Source organism: Sylvia atricapilla, chromosome 3 (genome assembly GCF_009819655.1).
Source record: "Sylvia atricapilla isolate bSylAtr1 chromosome 3, bSylAtr1.pri, whole genome shotgun sequence".
Taxonomy (NCBI): domain Eukaryota; kingdom Metazoa; phylum Chordata; class Aves; order Passeriformes; family Sylviidae; genus Sylvia; species Sylvia atricapilla.
The window spans coordinates 35998162-36020876 of NC_089142.1; the positions used below are offsets into that span (position 1 = coordinate 35998162).

Consider the following 22715-nt stretch of genomic DNA (forward strand, 5'->3'; position numbering starts at 1 on the left):
CAGTTAAAAACATTTGCTTTGCTTTTTGCATGATGTAATAGTGTTTCAAGTAATATCATAAGCCCTTTCTAGTGACAGACAGTGACACTAACAAGTCCATCCAGGAAAAAATAAATCCTTAAAAGGTTCTTCTCTAGAAGAACAGATATAAGAGAAATAAAAAAAAATGTAACAGCAATAGCAACTCTGTAAACCTATATAAACTGTTATCCAATAATCTCAAAGTGTATTCTTATACACTTGTAACGTGTATAAGTAACTTGTAATGTTAAACTCATTTCATTAACGTGCCTTGGATGAAACAGCTGTATGTACATAATTCTGCAGCTGAGAAGTCCAAGGTAAAAGGGAGTTGATTTGTCAGGCAAGAGTGCACACAGTAAGGAAATTAATGAAAAAGTCTTCGTTTGTAGTTTACTGCTATAACTACTAGCACTAATTACTAATCAGTAATTAGTTAGTACAGATATTTCCCTAAAGTTCTGAATGAAATATTAACAAGGTAGTAATTAAGTAATTCAGGGTCTGTTTGCTTTAGTGCTTGCATTAGCATTAACTTCAGTATTGTAAATCCAAAACTTGATTCACTGATCTATAAACGTCCTTCTAAATTAATCAGAGATGCCCTTTGCTTTCCTTTGAATGAAGTTACATTATTCTGAATCCCCCTTCTATTGCATTAATGGTATCCAAAGCGTAACAGGTGGAAAGAGAACGCAATAGTAGTAAAATGCAGCAATTGTACCTTGCATTATTTTCTAAAAGAACAAAAACTTTCTTGCCTCTAATCCTGCTTTTGCATATTCCTTTGCATTTCTTGAGCTACAGACCAGCCTCTTCCCTACACAGAAAGGTTTAAAAGAAATGCTACAACATGTGGTTAATCTGCTCCTGCAATGATCACCAATCAAGCATGGCTAACCATGACCCACTAATGAAATGAAGCAGAAGCTGGGTTGCACTTGTGTGTATTACTGTTAAATTACACCTGGGTAGGTTAATGTACAACACTAATGGGGCATTTTATTCCTTGTGTGGTGCAGCAGGAGCACACAGGCAGTGGGCAGATCCCCAAGGCAGTGAGGACCATGGTCCGTATTAACCACTTCTGAAAGGGCCAAGAGGTTCAAGAGCTCTGTTTGCTAGAGCCCCACTGCCTCCCACTTAAAGCACCGTCAGGGCCTTGGCCGACCCAGTGAGATCCATGGATGACTTCTGCAGTTAAGCGAGACAACTGCCTTCCAGCAGACCCCAGATCATTAATTCTGTTCTGAAACAATGCTGACTTCACTACTTCGTGCATGAAAAATAGAGAAAAATCTCACATCATTGCTGGTACAGAATCCAGCTCGACATCTCATGAATCTACCACTGAGAACATGCTCAGATATTTTTTATTACAACACATTAAGCTAAAATCAATAGATTCATTTACTGAAATGGATTTAGTACTTCAGCTAACCAAGGGAAAGTAACACTTTTTAAAAAGAAGTGACATTTCATTACAGCATTTGGTTGTAAACTCTCTGACAGAAATTTTTCTGTATACCAATTAAACAGTAACTCACTGGAGTTAGTAACATAAAAAGCAATATTGCGTATTTACAGTTCCCTTCTCAGTAAATGAAAACATCTACAGTTCTCAGCAATACAAATAAAGTATCTGCATGATGGTTCTAGCAATGCTGCCACCTCTCTGATCTTTTCAAATATTTCTGAACTATTTTTCCCAAAGATATAATATGCTATTGTCTCTACAATCAACCTTCTTTTCATTTGGAGAGAAGCAGACGTGGCTTTTTGAAAACTTCAATCTGCTGAAATATAATAGCACCACTGAGTTCTGTTGTTCTTCACTTTTATTCTCACTTTATGCTAGAAAGATAAAACCACAGTGGCTTCACTACTGTCAAATAAAAAGTAAATGAATAATGGTTTTGTTGACTATTACATAACAAGATACAGCATCACTATTAGTCAATTGATTTTTAATATATATTTCTCTCTCAAATGTGAAAGGTTTCCAATACTATAATCATTCTGGAAAACCACCAAGGAAAGGTATATGTGATCCTTGCAATGAGAACCATGAACCCAAATTTGATGAAGAAATAATTTAAATATTTTACTGTAAATTACACAAATAGAGAAACAAATTAAGAATTCAAAAAGAAATAATCTTATCTGATTTACTGTCTACATACTGCTTCATTTTCCCCTAAGATTACTGCTTTGTAGATATCAAGGACATTTTTTCAATTGCACAAGGTGCTATTAATCCTTTCCTTGGGTAGATCAGCATCCTTCTACTTTTACTCGTACAAAATCTCATCTTTTTGCCGACAGGCCAGTCTTTCATGGGTATAATCTAGTTAAGTTACATCCTCCTCCTTATTCACTAACCTTTTCGAAGAGCCACCAACTTTCTCATCAGAGCTCTTACAGACCCTAAGCTTGCAGGATTTACATGGTCTGAAGACTTTTAAGTTTTGAAGACTTTTACTTTAGGATAGAAATGGTGGAAAAAATGGATATCTGAAAATCCATTACCAGTATCACCAGAAGTGACAATTAGGCTACAGGACTTGTCTGTGGGGAATACTATACTGGAAATGCTCACTTACAGTTAAAACAGCTGTACAATTAGAATGTGGTTTTAATCCAGCCTTTAATCTCATATTTAGAGAAGTCCAGAGAGAAAGGCAAGATGAGTATTTGCACCATTCTATTAGTTACTTCAACTGTTTTCCACCACCTATACAAGGAGCCTGCAGGGTCTATGGTGGCTGAAATTAGACCATGTGACTTTCTTTATAGGGATTCTAATTAGACAGGATATTATCTACAACCCCATTTCCTTTCAAAGCTGATATCCTGCATAATTATCTCATTTGATATTTCTTCTACCTTCTATGTTATTGTTTGCAATCCTATTCTTTTTCATTTATCTAAATTTAATCTGCATTTGCATTTTACTAGTCCTAAACCAACATAGTACCTCTCAATACAGTAATTTTTGCCATCAACTGCTTTTTCTCCAATGTTATCACTATCTGACATTTAAAATATTTCTGATTCATGATATTCACTATTCATTTTACCTGTATTATAAAGAAAGGTCTCAGAAACAATTTCCTAAGCAAAAATTTCCCTATTATACCATCTCTCACCCTTTGCAACTTCAACATCTTGATTTATTCATGAGTAATTTATTTTAAAGACATTATCATCTGCATTTCGCAAAGGTACTACAAGTTCAAGCTCATTTATCAAGTTCAACCTCATCTGTTTAGTTCAGATTCAAAATAATTCACCCCTTAAAAGCTTAACAAATTTAGATATTCTCTGCCTATAAACTGTACAGTAACAATTTGCTTTCTTTTCACCTGTCAAGCCTGATCTTGGCTGATGTTCTCATTCTTTAAAACAATAAAAAAACTAAGAAATGGTAAAAAATGCCTAAAACATTTTTTGTTGCCTCTTTCAATTAAAATTAATTTCTAATAGGGTCTGATATTATATTTTACTTAGAATCTATTTTTTAATTTATTATTTCTCTTTGACTGTTATCCATCCTACTGCTTTTGTTTCACTTGCCTCCACTACCAACAAAAGCCTTTAATAGAGAAAGAAAAGATGAAGAACTTATTTTAAAAATCAGAACAGATTAATAAAGAACAATTAAGAGCACAAACGTGTTATGACAGAAACAAAAAAGATACACAAATTTAAGACACTACCTTCTCTGAGAAGACAATTATCTACAATAAGTTTCCTAAATTGCCTAGAACTCCAAGAAACTTGAGCACACTGCCATATTGTCGGAGTATTATATTCTAGTCAAAAGAAAATGCAAATGCTATCACATTTATGGAAACTAAGCGTGGGGATATCTACATCAAAAGAAAAAACAGTCCCTACTGTCAGTCAAGCATAGGAGCTGGCCCCATAAACAGCTGTTGTCATCAAGGTATCTTCAATTATTTAGAACAAATTACACACTCTATGTGCAGAGGCACACCCAAACTAGGTTTGACAATGCAGTCATAACAGAAGAACAGCTGCAGCAACAAATTACCGTGTTCAAGAGCTTAAAATCATCATGGACAAATCATTCTCTCTGCTGGATGATTTTTGTAAAACATAAGAAAGCAAAACAAAAGATGCTGCCAACCCCAAATCACCCATGTATGGGAGCCAGAACACTCTCAAACACTGAAACTTGTGGAAGAACAATGTGACAAAGAGGACAAGGACAACAGCAAAGCACAACCTGCACTACAGCACAAGAAATCTGGCAGTTTTACAATGACCTGATCAGTTATTCCACTGTGACAAGTATAAAGGCTCAACACAAAGCAGGAGAAATATCTGCAAATATCTATGCTCATCAATTGCTAAAACAAACCTTTCATTTCCAGGATCTTTCTTGGCAATTTTTAGTTGGTAGTGAGCAATAACTTTATGGTTCAGAAACAGAGCTTAAGCCTTTTGTTTTGCCATCTTTTCAAACTGGAAAATAAACTGTCTATTAATGTGTTATTATAATGAGACATAATCTGCATGTCCTAATGCTCACATTTATCACAGTATGTTTCCATACCACTGGGCATAGGAAAGCTTCCATAAGAACAATCAGCTTACTGCTTTGAAAATTCAGTTTTCTGTATGATTGTACCTCTCAGAATGGTATCTGTAGGGGTTCAATGGTAAATACTTGGAAAATTACCAGTAAAGTAAGAAAGCAAATGAATTCAAGAAGAAGGAATACTAAGATAAAAAAAGTAAAATAATGAAAACTTAAGTCTTATGGCACATACATCAGCTACTACTGGTTTCAAATCTCATTACGTATCAAATGAAAGGAAATGGAAAACTCTAAATCAAAAATCTCTAATGTGACAAAGATGTGCTTTTTGGCTTAATCTTGTGGGTAGTATGACAGAAGTACCCAAACCAAAACAACTGAAGAAGAAAATACTAATGGTCTCAGGGTTTAATTCTGGAGGCTCTTCCTAAGGGTCAGTGTTGCTGCTGGAACAGAGGCCGCAAACAAGAATGTAGGGGAAGGAAAGGTACAAATGTTAGATAGCATGACTCTGATCTCTCAGCATATATTCAAGTGTTGTTTCCTCAGGTATCCTATATTGTAATGCTGTTACACACTCTCTTCCCTTACTAATGCACAACAGTTACACTCCATTTCACACATTTTACAAAGGCTCATGGCTCATTTACATCCAACAGCTACTCCAGCCTGTTACTCCTGAGTTTTGCTACTAATCTAACTACTGCTGCCACTTCCAATTTCTTTTCTTCTTTGCTATATTTCTTTTAAAATTAGTTATATGGCTCTGAACAATCAATAAACCTCTTGAGTTTTAGAGACATTCCTGAGAACACCAGCTTCTCTCAGCTCCAGTTAGACTCAAAAATTTTTAGATTAAGCCAGAGATGCTTTATTTTCAACATATACCACATACTCCATTAAAAAATCCATACTGTGTCATTACGGGAAAACAGCTGCAGAATGACTTCAAAGTAAAACATCCATCTTTCTTCTTCTGAATAAACATTTTAGTGAAGAAAACACAGCATTTTCTTTGAAAGAGGACTAGGATCTCTGGAATATAATGCAATTCTACCTCTTAATGGAAAAATGGTGCATCATTTTGTATTTTTTGTCTTATGAGAAAAACAGATACTTTCAAGGTAAACATTTAAAAAGAAAAATCCCAAGATACTAAGAATGGAAGTACTGAAAGCCTTGTATAATGCAAGCTGTGGTCACAGCCATCAGAAAAGATAAGAAGAACTGACAGGAATATTGTATACTTATATTACAGACTGAAATTAAGCTCTATTCAATCAGCAACAGCAGAGGTTCACAAACATGCAACTCTAAAATTTTCCAATAATATATCCTTATGAGCTAGTTAAGTTTCACAGCAGTGGCTGCTTATACTCCAAAATGCCACAGATCCCGAAAAATTCAGGTCAGAAGGGACTCCCAGCCAGTTCAGCCTCCTGCTCTAGATTAACTTCAAAGACAAGTCAGGTTGCTCAGGGTCTTTTCCAGTTAAACTTTGAAAATCTCCACAGACAGAGGTTTTACAGTGTCTTCAGGACAGCTGCTGCTGTGCCCAACCAACCTCCATGCAAAATTTTGTTTTACATCCAATTGGAATTTTCCTGCTTGTCCTTCCCCAGGCATCTCTGAGAAGTGGCTTTCTTTTTTTCAGGAATTTCACTTCAGATGATGGAGGATTGCAATTAATGCCTCCTTTACCCATCTCCTCTAAACAAACTCTATTTCTTTAATGTCTCCACACAGACTATATGCTCTTCCCTTGGCCATGATCCCCACAGGGGGTCACTCCAGAAGGGTGGCTTCTCATGCCCCAGGGAGCCCAGAACTATGCACAGTTACCCCAGATGTCTCTTGGAAACGCTTGAGCAGAGAGCAGGGACCTTCCTCAACCTGCTGGCAATGCCCTGGCTCAGACAACCCAAGGTGTGGTTGGCCTTTCTCAGTGCCATGGCACGTGGCTGGCTCAGCTCAGCCTGTGGCCACTGGGACCTTTGGATGCTGCTCTGCAGAGCTGCTGCACAGCCACTCAAAGGCTCCAGCTTGCTCCGCCCCGATGGACAACTCTGAATTCTCTGCTCCTGAAATTGTCAAGGGCCCTTTGTCAGCACTTGTTTTTCCAGGCTTTTTGAGAAATGAGGAATGATCATACTGATTTTGTATTGCTAAGATGCATTTGTAAGCCCAGGAAATGGAAGGCTTGAAAAAACTGCAATTTGTTCATTTTTACAATTCTCACAAAAAGCATTTGAAGGCCTTTTTTTCTCCACACAATTAATATAGAGGTAAATAGAAATCAACAAAAAAAATGCCCAATAAATTAAGAGCTACAATTAATTAACTATTATTTTAACCTTTACAGAAGGCTTAATTCACCCCATGCTTGCCAAGAACAAACTTGGATTTATTTTCAAAAAAAAACCTACTAGGAGCTGAAATAACAAAACTTGCCCCACCCCCCCCAACACCCAAAAACCCAACAAAAAACGCCAATGAAAATAATACTCCAAAACAAAAAAAAACAATTATTCTATCTTCTTGGCAGCAACAAGAGAAAACTGCAGAGGTAATATTACTAATTCTGTGGACTTCTACAAAACACTGCATGCTTTACAGAGAACCATTTCTAAAGTGAATTCATAGCTATAATCATGACGAAAAGCAAAATGGAGCCTGATCCATCATAAGAGAGTGAATTTACAAATTATAGCTCATTAACATTTTGTTCTTAGGGGCAGCAATTGTGACAGCATACAAAATCACTGCTTCAGTTTTTTGCAGTGTTAATGCAGATTTTATAGTTATTATCTTTCCGTTTACATCACCAGCTCTAAGGCTAGACATTTTAAAAAGTTTTTTTTTCTTTTGCCCCCTAATATGTCTACAGAGAATAAATATGTCCACTGTATGCTGGCTTTTACTGTATTAGAAATGCAAATATATAATATATTGTCATTTATTTACATTATTGGTGTCTAACATTTCCAGGCAGGACTGAGAGCTCTAATACTCCAGGATCTGTAGAAACACAAAGGCAGGCTGGGCTTCTCTTGCCCTTAAGAGAAGCAAGTATGAGAAAAGCTGCAACAAACAATGTCAAGACGTAGAGAAAGGTAAGGAATAAGTCAAGAGATAAAGAATTAAGCCATTTGTTTTCTTTCTTTTCTAATTAATTCTCAAAGTAATGGTTCAAAAGTGTCCTTTTTTCAAAATGAGCCAAATCTGCTACCTTTAATAAATATATAATTTAGGAATGAGCAGTTGGTGATTTTTTGCTAGCACCTTACATTTTCTAATTTGCAGTTTGTTTGGTAAATTCTCCCTAGCACCTCCCTCACCTTCTTTACAGGACATTAACTGTCTGAGTAGGGCAGAACCTCCCATGGATTCTGTTACTGCTCTCATGAATTCAGAATTTAGTTATTGAATATGTTCAGATTATTGTTTAGGACACAAAGAAAGGCATCTTGAACTTGGGATGGAAGATTCTAAGATGTCTAAGTACTCTACGTTCCATCAAGTTCACTCCAAGTCCTAGGGTGTCCTCCCAAAAACCGTCTTGCTGCTGCAAATTATTAACTTCATCTTTAATGTAAAACCTTTCATCATTCCTGCCAAAGGCAAACACAGTCCACAGCCCTGAGCCAGGTAACTTTTCATATATCTCAGAGAGCCCCGAAGATAAAGAAAAAGATGCTGAATTTGACTCAGTACTGTGGAATGATGTGGAAACAACGGAGAAGAAAGGAATGAGGAGAAAAAGACAGGTTCAGGCTCCAGAAGGCATTATCTTAGCACTGGATGACTTCCAATGAGAAGACTGTACATTGTCATCTTGTATCAATAAACATTAGGAAAAAATCCTAAATTCCCACTATATTGAGAAATTTATTCTGAAATGTTATCTCTCTATCAGCCCTATTTTTTAAGTTTTGGTGCTAAAACTGTTTCCATGTCTTGACTTCTAAATGACACACAAGTATAGGTGGTTACCACAAAAGACAGAATAATAAAAACACAGAGAAGGATTTTTTTTTTCAGTTTCTCAACAGCCCAATTCCAATGATGCCCAGTACAGCTTCTATGAGTAGCAAGAGGATATGAAAATCCTGCTGTAATATCCTACAAAACTGCAGAAATACCTAAGAGCCACCCACCAGTTCTCTTGGAAGACTGTTAACAATATTAAGCATTTATAATTAATGTTGATTACTTTGTCCTAAAGATGCAGTTTGAACTTCAGAAGAGATAGATTTTACGGCTTTATCCTCAGTCTGTGTATTTTTATTCAGGGTAACTGTGTTTAATGAAACATAGGGACTCAGATTACCTGGATTCATCTTCTTTCACAATCACCAAATCATGTAATTATTGTTTTCCTTGTCAACACTGTCAAGGTACTTGTACCTAGTGGAAGCTGGATCCAGATCTGTAGCTCTCAAAGCATTCTTCAGCTTTCAGAACAAAATTATTTCTGTCCTGGATAACCTATTTGCTGTCTTATCATTACTTTCCTAGCTAAAAATAATCTCCTCCCGTTTTTCTTCCCCTCACTGTTCATGTTAACTCTGCTAACAAGAAGATGAAACAATCCTTCTCTGACACTATCTTGCTAAGTTAATGAAGGTTACAACAATTTGTCCTTAATTTGATAGGCCCCTGTTCAACCCAGTGATGTCTCTTTCAGTTTGAAATTACTTGTCTTGAATGCGAACAACCAGAATCAAACACTTACAGATAAATCTGTATTTCTGTTTTCTCAGGAACATCTCACTTCAGAGATTCTATGGATGTACCATCTTCAAGCTGAAGACATTATTTCCCTGGGTTATATTCTATGGCACTTCATATGGCATTTCAGGTTATGACTTGACCATGAGAAATTCTTTTGCTCTACTATTTGCTCCAGTAGTGAACACAAAAACCTCTGTGATTATGCACAAAAGTCCAGTAAGGCAAAGCATCAAATAATTAAGACACCAACATGGTGTCACTCTTGGTGACTGTCAACAGGCTCAAAGGGAGAATGTTAAACATTTTTTGCTAAAATACTTTACAGACCACACTACTACTATGGAGCTCCATTGGGACAGCAACTGATTGTGTGGCTAAAGTTGGACTAATTCGCTTCCTAAATTTGGAGTGGTCTGAAGACCTGTACCCTAAGCAAGCGTACCCCAAGCTTTGGGATCATTAATAGGAAGTAGAAGCCATTATCGCTCAGGGAAGAAAAACATGCCAACTTCAGCTGAGAAATCAGCAGCTTATCCTGCCTTTAAAAATAACCTCTTAAGAGCAGCAAGACCATAAATTCATTCCTGTTCCCTTTCCTTCAGGAAAGGATTATTTGGTAAATTGTGGTAAATAATTTCTGTAATCAGCTACAAAGGTTTGCCATTGCTGAAGGGTCATGAGTTATGCCTGACCTGGTTCTCAGACATCAGTTCAGCCTATGTGTTTGGACAAAGGTAATGCAGCTATGTGCATGAGGTTTCAGCTCTTGAGAACATTACAGTAAATTCTCTGAGGTGCTGAGCAGTTGCCTGCAGATCTTAAAGTAAAGGTAGATGGATTTGTATCTGGAGAGTCTACAGGTTTTGATTTGATATGAACAAAGAAATTATTTTGGGGCGCCTACCTGCTGCAAGGCCTCTCTCCGGCAGAACTTCACTACTCTTTGTCATGTTTTAAGTTAAAAGTGTATTTGCTGAGGGAAAATGAGGCAAAATGTCCAAAATTAGTTGGACAAATAATAACTTAGAACCAAACTACATTCCTGGAGTATAAGTGGCCAGCTTCAGGAACACTGTTCTCAAGTTTAATAAAATCACAGATAAAGGCTATTGAGGTGCAGGTCAGAGCAGAGATCTTGATTCCTTGCTAGTCCTTGACAGCAAGACTGCAGTAACTACAGCAGCAAATTCCCCAGAAGCAAACTTAAAACTCAGAATCTTTCCACTGGGATCCTATCATAAAAAAAAAAAATACTAACAACACATTATTATTTTCAAAATATTATTTTCAATCTAACTCTCCTCATATTCTATCAAATAAAAAGTTCTATTTTGCACAAAGTAGTAGTTACTATGAAACTTTTAATAACTACTCTTAAAATACTAAAAATAAAACAGTAATAATTAATCTTTATTTAAATGGTAATTTAATGTGCTAAGAAAGCCAAAAAATGAAACTAGTCATTAGCTCATAGTAAAGACTGCCAGAAGCTTCATTACTTATTAATAATGGAGAACACAGTGTACTGAACCATTTCCCCTAACCCCAGAAGCTACTAGGAACTGAAATGCAATTCCTAATAAATTCATTAGGCAGCATGATTTTCTTTGTAGATATAATTACTGCATATATTGTAGCTAAGTTCTCATTGTAATCTATATTGATCAAATCTCAAGTTTAAAAACAATATGTCATACAATCCCAGTAACATACCCTGCCATAGGGCTATTACTATGGATTCAGGGACAATGGATTTAGTTACTTCTAAGAAACACAAGATTTCTATGAAAAAGTTTTAGCTTTAATAGCTTTCTTGTTAGCAAAAAATACTAACAATATTTAGGGGATAAAAGCTTAATTCCAGCTGATGACAATATTTTATCTTCTTGTTCAAAATTATCACTCCCAGGAATATTTTTCATTTCATCAAATTTCCAGGAGATGTTTAATAAATATAACCACTTAAGATCCAAAGAAAGCTGCAAATCATTGTATTGGTTCGGAGGTCTTTGAAGGAGACCAGAAGTGTATGACAGTAACCACTACTATTACTACTACTAACATAGTTAAATGCTGGAAAAGATGCTGAAAGCAAACTTTTATGGTGAAACTGTTCTACAATATCATTGAATAGATATTAGAATTGAAAAATAATTTAGAATAATTTTATTTAGAAACAAAATTAAGTTATTAAAAGTAACAACCATCTATTAAATTGATTCCTTCAATATAACCTTAAAGAACAATCCCCTGGAAAAAATATTGGGAAACCATTACCATAGCAGAATTTTGAAATAATTGTCTCATAAGCTAACTTAAACAGCCATCATTTATATGTCACTGAACTTACCAAATATTACCCTAAAACAAGAGCAATCACAAACACTGTGCAAAAACTTGTATGTTCTATCATAAACTCTGTTCAAAGTAGCAACATAAAAAAATTTGCAATACTTATTAACTAGCATATTATTAGAAAAGTTAAGTTCCAGCCAGATCCCTAGCTTGGAAAACTCTTTTTTCCCATTTCTTCTATCCATCTGCTACCAGATGCAAGATTCAAAAGCTTCAGGAAAGAATGATTCATGTTTCTCTTGCATAATGAAGTACCGATATCCAACACCTATCAAGCACAACCACTGATACCACTGAAAGTAGGCTGAGGAGGAAGATCAGGTAATTTCAGTTAATCTTATCAGTTCAGCTATGTCTCAGAAACATTATAAATATTAATATATATTAATGAATCATTGATATAAGAAAGAAAGACATAGAAAAATCATCCTAGAAAGACATTAGTATTTAAAACTCTTTTTCCAGAATTGCCTTCTACAGTTCTTCATCATCAAAGACATTTGTGCAATTATCTCCTGCACAGCTTTGGAAAGTCAAACATGTTTGCTTTTGGGAAGGGATACTTTGATAAGGAGTTTTTCCTTTTGCTGTTTTGTAAATCTCCATAAACTGAAACATGAATATGTGAGTACTAGTATGGCAGTTCATATGTTTACTGTGCATATTTCAAAGCCCTTGTAACATCCTTACTTGTCCAACTGAAAGTGCACTGAAAGTACTGCTGCCTAATAATGGTCGATCTTGGAGTAATAAATCTACACGGGCAGAGGACTGTAGTGGTTTGGGGCATTCCTTAATGCATACATTTGGCAAAAAAATGCTGTCTTTTAATAGAATACATAATACTTGGGATGTTTGCAAATGAACATGAGTGGGTAATTTATATAACAAGAGAGACCAATCTATCACACAGTGTGTAAAAGCATATTTGAACTAAAAGGTTATAAAGACTCTGTCTTATATATATTCAAGGACCATATGTAGTTCACTCGTCTTTTAACTGATGGGATCATTAGCAAAAGCATATTAAACATCTGAAGAAGTGCTGGGGGAAGAATGAAAGAAACCTGTGTCAACAGTTATGAAAGACCATTGTACATCTCCAGAGTACATAAACTTCTTGCACCATCAACTCTCAGTGTGAATTATTACTGCCTTTTTTCATTTTTTGGTGTAGAAGATCTCTGTAAAGTTGTGACCCCATCACTCTATATCAGTTCCTCCTCTTGCCATGCAGCAAAAATCCCTCTAGAATCCAAAGTAATCACAGACCAGCCTCAATTTCAAAAGCTTTTTGTCTTTGTAAACTACATGCTATTTTGCAGCTGAAGGTAATAACAAGCCACACCAATCAGCTCACCACTGCAGCATTGCTTTTAGCACCAGAACCAAAGCAAAGCAACGGTGTGCAAACATACACCCATGTATATCCCTATAGCCCCAAAAATAAAAATAAGTTATATTTTATAGAGTACATCTTGTGGAATTAGCTTATTCAAACTTATCAACGTAATCTCCAGTAATTAAGTGGAAAATAGGTTTGTTTTTCAAAGGCAGCTGAAAACTGAAATTAATTTTGATTATCCACTTAACATATGCTGTGGCAAATGCAACATTTAGGATGAGACCACACCAGTGATATATAACCAGAAAGTCTAATATTAACTTACTCAAATTAACTCTACATCAGGTATTTACCAAGCATGGTACCATATATAAAGAACTGCAGAAACAACAGAAAATGCCCATATCTTCAACACTACGTCATCCCCAACTCTAAAGAAAGCAAAAATAGAAATACAGAAGGATATGTAAAACAAAAAATTGCTTGGAGATACAGGCTGGATTTCAGAAGCAATTAAGTGGATTAAGTTTCTGCGGTCTGGAGGATGCAAGATGGGGTAATGAGGAGGGGAAGATAAAAATCAGGAATAGAGAATCGCTTCTCTTGACATGAGGGCTAGGTTGAACCAAAAAGAATAATTTGGCAATAGGTTTTAAAGATATAAAATAATACCTTAACTCACAATGATAGTATGGCTTTGCATGCTGAAAATTTAGTGGAAAATCCCTCAAGCACACTGAGGGCGGGAAGTCCAACTGAGTCTATTAAGCAACAGGATGCAGATACCACTTCCAGCAGAGAAGATCCTGCATTCAAATAGCAGGAAGCTGTCTGCATGCTTTGTATTTATCCTGTTAGTGCCTTCTTTCCCTAAGCATTTGCAAGTGGCCTGCCACTCAGTCCTGCAGCTGGATCCTGTACAGCATCTCTGCAGCTGTCCTGTGAGCAGAAGGGTCTCTACCTGGCCCAAAGTATTAAGAAGGGTACCACTGCCAACAGCAAACAGCAGAAAACAAGTGGGATATTCACCTCTTCTCTCTCACTTCCACCCAGTGGACTTAAACTCATCCCAGTCATGGGGAAAATCTCCCTTTTTGGTACTTAGTATTCTTATAAGTGTATGGAGCAGGCAGAAACTGAGCCTCATGTAGAACAGAACAGAACAGTTAACTTTTATAAAGCTTTGAAAGAAGCACTAGTCTGAGGAGGCATCAACAAAAGTATACAAGGTTATTTTTGAAGAAACTTCTAGCTGTTTCATGCAAGAACATTTTAATTGTTTGGTTATTAGCCAAACTGAATAATACACTGGGGAGATGAGAGAAAGGAAATAGAAAGGTGAAATGCACCATTTCTTATTTTAAAATAATTTTAATCCAGTACCAAGGTTTAAATTATAAAAAGTATTTGCTAGATACAGTTGGGAACACTGTTTAGTAGCATAATTAGGGATGGCAAAGGAACACATCTGAGTTTTAGAAATTAAGTTTTGATGTGAAACAAAAACAAGGTTTTTTACATTCTGAAACACAAGCATATGTACATGATGGAGGGAACAATGCAGCCAAGAGTCCAGAATATGTAATAATTACAGGTATCATCTAAGACATGGGAACACTTCAGCATTCTAAAACAGATACCACATTTCCACATTGCAGTGTAGTGGTTGACATGTTAATGCCTCCTTCTCTTTGTTCTAACAAAAATATCAATAACACTCATCAGAATCAGTCCATATAGTCTTGTAAAACATTTTTGTTTGCAAGTGACATGACAATAACTAATTAGCAACTGGCAATTAGAAACATGAAGCTATTATAGCTCCACTGAAGAAGAAGAAACAATAAGTCATATAAAAGACAAATTATTTTCCAGCAATTGTATGAGTCTTTCATAATAAATCTAATAATACTGGGAAAACAATCTGTGCTTTTTACTGTAATATCTTCCCTGTCAAGGATCACTTAAAGAACTACAGGGCTTCCAAAGTAGCTTTGCTTTGAAATGTCTCTGATAAGAAAACCTTCTAGTAATTAAACCAGAGTCAAAATTAATCAAAAAATGATTGAAAAAAACAAAACTTCTTTGACAAGTTAAAAGTACAGATTAAACCAAAAGCACACCCAGAATATGGTAAACATAACCAAAGCAGCACTATTATCCACTGTTTTTTTCCTAAAGCTATATGGATAACTTGAAGTTCTGAAGTTCTCTAAATCATACAGAAGTGAAATAATTGAAGTAGCACACACCACCCCCCCACCCCAGTTTATTAATCATACCTTAATTTGTGCAAAAGGTCTGTCAAAGTTTCCAACATAAAGAAGACCAACATTCTGGGTGAGTAGCCTAAAAAATGAAAAGAATGTTTTAAGATATCACTTTACATCCATAAGTTTTTTTCTGCATCTGCAGTAATTGTTACCAAACCCTAGCAGGGCAACAATCTTCACTACGATAGCAAGGGCTACCCTTGCAAATCTGATTACACAATTCTGTTTGAGCTACTATAAAAAAGGAAAGATGTAAATTAAAGATGGGTGCACACTACTAATTCATGTCTATGTTGCAAGCAGGTCTTCAACAAAATCATTTCATAGGCTTCTTTGTTTTGGATGCTGCTCAGTAACATGGGAAGAATGGTAGGTATGTTCCTTTTCTATTTATTAGAGACCATAGAGACAAGAAGAGACAGCAATAGAAAAAAACCATTAACACACACATTCAGAGCAGCAAGCCCAAGAGTTAAAACAGATTAGGGGACATAAAAGTACACACAGTAACACAAAATGACATTACTACAAGCAGAGAAATAACAGTGAATCTCTGTAATATTGCCCAATGGTTTGCTAAATAAAAAGAGCCCCAGATACAGCTTCTGCTTGCTGTTCTCTTTAAGTCTTAATAAAGTTGTTGTGTACACCACCGAGATCCAGAGAGACAGTGGGTAAGTTTTCTAAAATGCCTGTGCATACTTCTGGAAAAGAGTTTGATTTCTGTAGGTACTGTGCAAGTCAATGCTATCAGTACACAAACTCCAAATTCCAGAGGAGCATTAGGGCACTGCCATTATAAACAGACTGACAAGAACATTGCTGGCCAGCAAAAAAGGGCAGGAGAGCACTGTTCTGTTCTGACTGAATAATTACAATGTTCCTCTTGCTAAGCAAAGGCCCAGCAATCATTCCCTCATAAGCATTCCACAGAAATACAGGTTCTTCATAATAATGAGAACTTTTTGGATGACAAACCCTGGAAAGAGTTTCTGTTTTGATTAAAAGGGACATTGAAAACCCATCAAAATCTTCAGTAGCTCAAAGTTTTCATCAAGTGTTTGCTATTTGATATTTTCTTTCAATTTTACATCCCATTCCCTTTAGAAAAAAGGCCTTGCATATGAATTAAATTAAATAGCCAGAAAAAAGTACAAATGTAGGCATCACCCAGCTTAAGCAATGACACTGAGATGTCTCTTTCTCACATTACTAAGCACAAATATATATATATATATACACACACACACTTTTAATTCATACTGAGATGATTTTTTTATAACTAAGCCACCTCTCATTTTCAACTAATTTCTCACCATTGCCAGACCTGTTTTCATAAACAAAAGAAAACAGAAACTTAAATGGCACTAAATAATTTTGAGCCCACAGAACATACATACCTTAGTATGATCTTGACTATTCCCAGTTCTGACAACAATATGATATTATATGGCTTTAAATTGGCTCACCAACAGTGGGAATTGGTGGAACTCAGCAAAATTACAAAGTCAAAACATTCACACATACAAAACAGTTAAGTAAGAAGAGATGTTGAACTATCACTCCTCAAAAACCTTTCTGTAATTAGATACGATATATAAAAAATTCCAGTGCACTGACAGAAATACCCAAAGAAAGAAAAGACCAGTAAGGATCAGACCACATCAGCCACAGAACAGACAGGCAAGTGGGCTCCTCCCTTTCCCTATCCATGTGCCATTCTCCATTGGGAAGACTTGTACTGTTATGTAATGGTTCAGCAGTATATGTAAGTCAGGGTAAGCATATTGAGCTCGTTTTCAGTCACAGTAGGACAAATTTATTCAGAACTCAGGTGTCTGGAACTGGAAAATCCAGCATATTGATCTAACTATCTCCTAGAGCTATAAAGCAAAATCAGAAAATATTTAATGGCTTTCTAAATGGAAAGAAACATATGGGAAGTAATTATCAGAGAAGGTTTAAAGAGGCTACAAAAAGAACTCAAGGTAGGTCACCATATTTCAGAGAGGCACCTTACAAGAACAAAGTATTCTTACGAAGAGCTGCACATAGTTATAATTATTATAGCACAGAAAATAAAAACAAAATAATGCACTAGCTGTATTTCCAGTGAGGGACTTTAAAAAAGAGAAGACATCCAGTGTGCTAATTCCCACATGACCATTCTTCACATTTTCTTTTACCAGATAAAAACGTAGGACCGTTAAAAATCAAAAGTCTTTAGGATTGCTTTAGTTAGAAGTAACAAACATCCAGGGAACATTAAGACTGCCCAGTTGTCTACACAGTTTTAAGTTGCTATCACTGATGTACACTCCAAATGAACTGCAAGACTTGGCTTCCTTATTAAGATTGATATTGACACACTACAAGCTGAGTACATTACTATTCAGTCATCTTTCACTACCTCTGCTAAAAAGTATTTTACTTAAAAATTTTTATCTGTACTCACATGGCACCTCAAAAAGCAATGTTAATGCAATGTTAGGAAAATGTTTAGGGAACGGAGTTATTTGTAGCTTTCCCTTCCTTAAATAAGAGGTTGCATACTATATTTCCATAGTTACACATTCCTATTGAGTTCTGTAGTTCAAAATTATATCACCAACATGTAGTCAGGTTCCATTTAAGAACTCCAGAAGATTGAAATGAGCACCTCAATATGATGATAATTTAATGTTCTGAAATATCTGGGGTTTACGCCCCTAAATGGTCTGAGCAATTAAAAAAATTCCCAATCTCATTAGTAGTCTAAGCTCTTTTACTCTGGGTCTTTCTTATGAGCACAATATCGTATGTATGTCAGAGGCTGAGCTCAGACAGAAGAGCCTGGAGAGGAAAGCAGGCTGTGACAAGAGTCACCACTGAGGTTCTGAATAACCCAAGCTACTGCAAGAGTGTTACCATCTCCTCAGCAGCCACCTGTGGGTGGCAGTACCAAAAAGCCATGTGCCATTGAGAAGAGGGCTGAGAGAGAAGAGTATGTGCCAAACTCCATCCAACCCACAGAAACTCGGCACAACTGACCTTAGAGATACCTCCCACCAGTCAGAAAGTTCAAACAATACACAGCTGGTTTTGGAGTTTTTTAACCCCAATACCAGGGTGTACTTTTAAGTACCTAAAATTAACTTTATATTATAAATGTGAGTGTGTCCAAATTGATACAGATATTCACTCCTAATACACTCAACAAATTACCCTTTGCCTTTAAAGACTTCCCAGTGGTAAGCAGGTTAGGTTATAAGCACTTATATCCCAATGCTACCTTTTAAATGTCAATCTTCTGTGTCTTGCTTAGTTTAACAATTGCACAGTTCTGCTCCTAAAACCATCAGCAGTACCCAATACTAAACTCTGATAAAAGCTGGACATCACTTGTAATTGGCCAAAATTGATAGCAGGCTATGAAACAGTGATGATGGTTTCACAGCAGAATTACTACCTTTGAATTTCACTTTAAATAATTATCTTAAAATTATGAGAAACAATCGTTAAAAATACAAATGCTTACTGGCACTTCAACACATATTCATTTTTATTTAAGAATATGTAGCAATATACAAAGTTGCCTAACTTACAGACTGTCATATATTTTATTTGTAGTCTCTTCCATTCAATACATTATCCATATAACTCCCATTTTTTTCTGTACATTGAAAGAAATATGACTCAAAGAAACAGTAGTTCTTCAAGATGCGCTTAAGTTCTTTAAAATGTGCCTAAATTCTTTAACATGTGCCATATGTAAAATGACACTCCATGCTTTCCTCTCCTATACACCAAAGTGAGCAGACCTCTAGCCCAACATGCAGTTAGGGATGCAGAGTTACATACCAATGCAAACTACATAAAACCCCCAAAAGTGTCAGGACAAACCATTTTGGTTTTAAAGGTCCTTCCAGCACCAAGAAAATGCTGCTAGATAGTTATCACTAAATTTCCCTAGATTTGGTCTTTTCTGGGATATAAATGTACATGTCATCTTCAAAATCCAAGCTGCAGGAGCCAGGCACTGCTGTTGGTGGGGGAAGTTGACCATAGGAGTAGGCATGGTCAGGCCAGTGGTGGAAACAGTGACATGATGGTGGTTAATGCAAATAAACACAGGACAGGACTAAGAACTTGGGTTAAAGGAAACTTGGAGTAAGACACTGTGGGATGGCAGGGGATGTAGAACAAAAGGGATGAGAAAGGTATAAAGGAGTGAAAAAGCAGCCCTGTGGATTGGAAAGCACTGGGGTAGGGCTGGAGAAGACCAAAGGATTAGAGAATGGGAGCAACAGAAACTGATTTACCACAGCGTTCATCCTCCCTGAGCATAGCTGACCTTGTTTGGGTGCTGGGACATTCCCAGTACCATTGCCTCTTTCTTATTGCCTTTGGCCACAGGAAGCAAAGTGACCCTTGGCTATGGACTTTAGGAGGGCAGTACATTTCAAAGAAGCTGGATCATTTCCCCTTTTCTACACATAGTCTGTTCCTGCTAACTCATTAATACATGTTAAGATGAAGGTGAATTGCCCTTTGAGTACGTAAAAGAGGAAGGCAATAACAGAGCTGGAGAGGAACTTCTTAGAAGGGCCTGTACTGAAAGGACTTAAGGGGAATGGCTTTAAACTGAAACCAGGTAGGTTTAAATTAGGTATTAGGACAAAAGCCTTTCCTATGAGAGTGGTGAGACACTGGAACAGGCTGCTCAGAGAAGCAACCCATCCCAAAGTGTTCAAGACTAGGGTGGATCAAGTTTTGAGTCACCTGGTCTAGTGGGCAGTGTCCCTACCCATGGCAGGGGATTAGAACTTTATGACCTTGAAGGTCCCTTCCAACCCAAACCATTCTGTGATTTCAAGATAATATTGACAAAAAATTCAGGCACTGCTCACCAAGCCACTAATGCTGCAGCCATTAAGTAGTATTTTGTGAAAGCAGAAAAGCAGATGCCAAAGAGTTCCTTCATATCTTGTTGGGAGGTGTGCCTCGAGGACACCATTACAGCTTGATCTGTACCCCAAATGCCCACCCCTTCAGACTCAAAAGTTGCCTTGAAAATCCACTCAGGTTATCAAACACAGCCACCCAAATGAGAGCTGAACACATTAATTTCTGAGTGGTTCATACACAAAGCAGTTTTGAGTTTCCCTCTAGGCTACTTAGTGCTGCTGTGCAATTATGGAAGAAGGCTTCCAGAAACAGAGAACGCAGAGAATACAAAGAAACAAAGGTGCAGGGAGGAGCCAGGAGCCGCTGCCTCTCACAGGAGCAAGTTACTGCACATTAGCTGAACACGGTAATTTGCTCCTGTGCGAGGCAGCAGCTCCTACGCTTGCTCTGGTGGGGGCAAGACTGGTGACACATTGTGCAGGGACACAGACAGACTTGCAGCTCTAGCCAACAGCACAGAGGTCAGATAGGCTTGGAAAGCATGGAGTATAGAGTGAAAAACACAGTGTGTGCAGTAGAAGCGCTGAAAAGAGATAATTGGCACTGGAAAGGTGGAATGTGTAGAAGGAAAACAATGACCAATGAACAAGCATATGGCTTGAGGTGTCTGGTTTCTCAGGAAGAAAGCTGCCCTGCAACAGGCAGAGGTGGGCACAGAGCTGCTCACAGCAATGCTTCAGTTACTCACCAGGAAACAAAATATTCAACTTCTTCTCTACATGTCAATAAAAAGCACTCAGAAAATCTGAGAACTGATAATAATTTATAAAAAAATTTCTTGCAGTATTTTATTAGGCAATCCTAAAATTTAACCAGCATTATGTTTGAAGAGTAGTTCATTGCTCCACATAAGTAGTTTGATACTTTATTTCTGGTTTATTCTTGATGGTTGCCGGTTTCACCATCTCCTGCAACCACCAGAGCACCTCACCATAGATATCATTCTAGATAAGCTTGTGTTTATTTTTAGGAGTTTGGTAAGTGCTATAGCCTGCCACCACCAAAGCTTTGTTGGATGTATTAACACTTCACTGTTGTATTTTATAATTACAAAGGTATTTGAGGGCATGCAAAACTGGAGAAACTTCTAAAACTCATCTCGATACCCTGCATCCCTATCTCTACTTGTAATGATAACATGGATGGAATTAACTGCTTTCTGCAAAGGATGAGAGGCAGCTTCTGCTGTGGTCTGTTCTCTTATCTGAAAGAACTCTCTCCAGACCAGACAGGTTTTTTTCTGGTTCATATGAACAGTGGATTGATACCTGATACCTTAGTGTCTGCCTGGAGGGATCTTGCTCTATCAGAAATGATTAAAGAGGAACTCCACTGATGAGATGATGAGCTAAAGGGATTAAAATACATGGATTACTTCCACTTTACAGGCAGAAGCAGCAAAAAGCAGCTACACTGGCACTGGGAACTGATGTAACAACTTCATCCTTCAAATGCTGTGGACATATTTGCACTGTTCACAGAGGTTGGTAGTGAAAAGATTTTAATCCTCAGAAGATGTGTGCCAAGACTGGAGTAGCTGTGAACCAAAATGGGAAAAAAAAATCCTGACACTCAGTGGGGTTATTAACCTTTCTACACATCTGCATCTATATTGCTAAGAACACCTCAGTGTACACATCCATGGTTGATAAAGGCCAAAAATGCAACACACCCTGTTTTAAATAAAAATTGGAGAGTCAGAATAAAATTTTAGGAAAATCTCTGTGACCACACTCACAGTCTAAACTCCCATATTTAAAATAGCTATATAATGGGGGAATAATATTAGTTATGAATATTTTTACGTTTCATTTTAAAATGAATTTTTGTGTGATAAGCATATACAAAGACTATACCAATATGCTCTGTATCTATCTTCTAACTGTCTCTGAAAATCACTCTGAGTGCATTTGCACATTTTGGGCAGAAACGACTGTTAGAAGTCATGAGCACAGATGAACAACAGCCCTGACAACAGAAGTAACACCTTTATAACCTAAGTAACTATTTTCAAACACTGCTTGAATGTTCTTCATAGGTAGCTTTGAGGATAAAGGTAACTTTCATACACAATGTTATAAATTTTATATTCAATTGTGCGAAAAAATTATTCCACTATGTCATAATAGTACATGATGACCCAAGCACAAAATACAGCAGAAAGGACACCATAACCATGTGATGAAGCTGATGTCCTTTTACAAACATAATAAATATTCTGCCTTTATCCTATGTTCACTTAAACTGGGAGGGAAAACTGTAGCGTGCTGCAGTATCATAACCATAGAAAGAGAAGCAGCTTCCTAAGGAGTTTTTTCAAGAATCCCTTGAATTCTACTACAGTGACATTCCAATTATATTTTGCTTCTTGCTTATGATAATAATTTCCTATTGGTTTAAAACTCTATTTTTCTAGGAATAGAAAAACAAGAAGAAAATCAGAAAAGCATAAACAGAGAATTATGAAAAATTA

At 36.7% G+C, this 22715-nt stretch overlaps 1 protein-coding gene across 1 annotated transcript in view; it reads right to left on the reverse strand.

The window, feature by feature from the left end:
• Positions 1–22715, reverse strand: part of RNGTT (RNA guanylyltransferase and 5'-phosphatase) — a 168576-nt gene that overhangs the window by 18217 nt on the left and 127644 nt on the right. Inside the window, 1 exon segment of the mRNA XM_066315130.1 lies at positions 15305–15371. Within this exon segment, the coding sequence (XP_066171227.1) occupies positions 15305–15371 (67 nt within the window).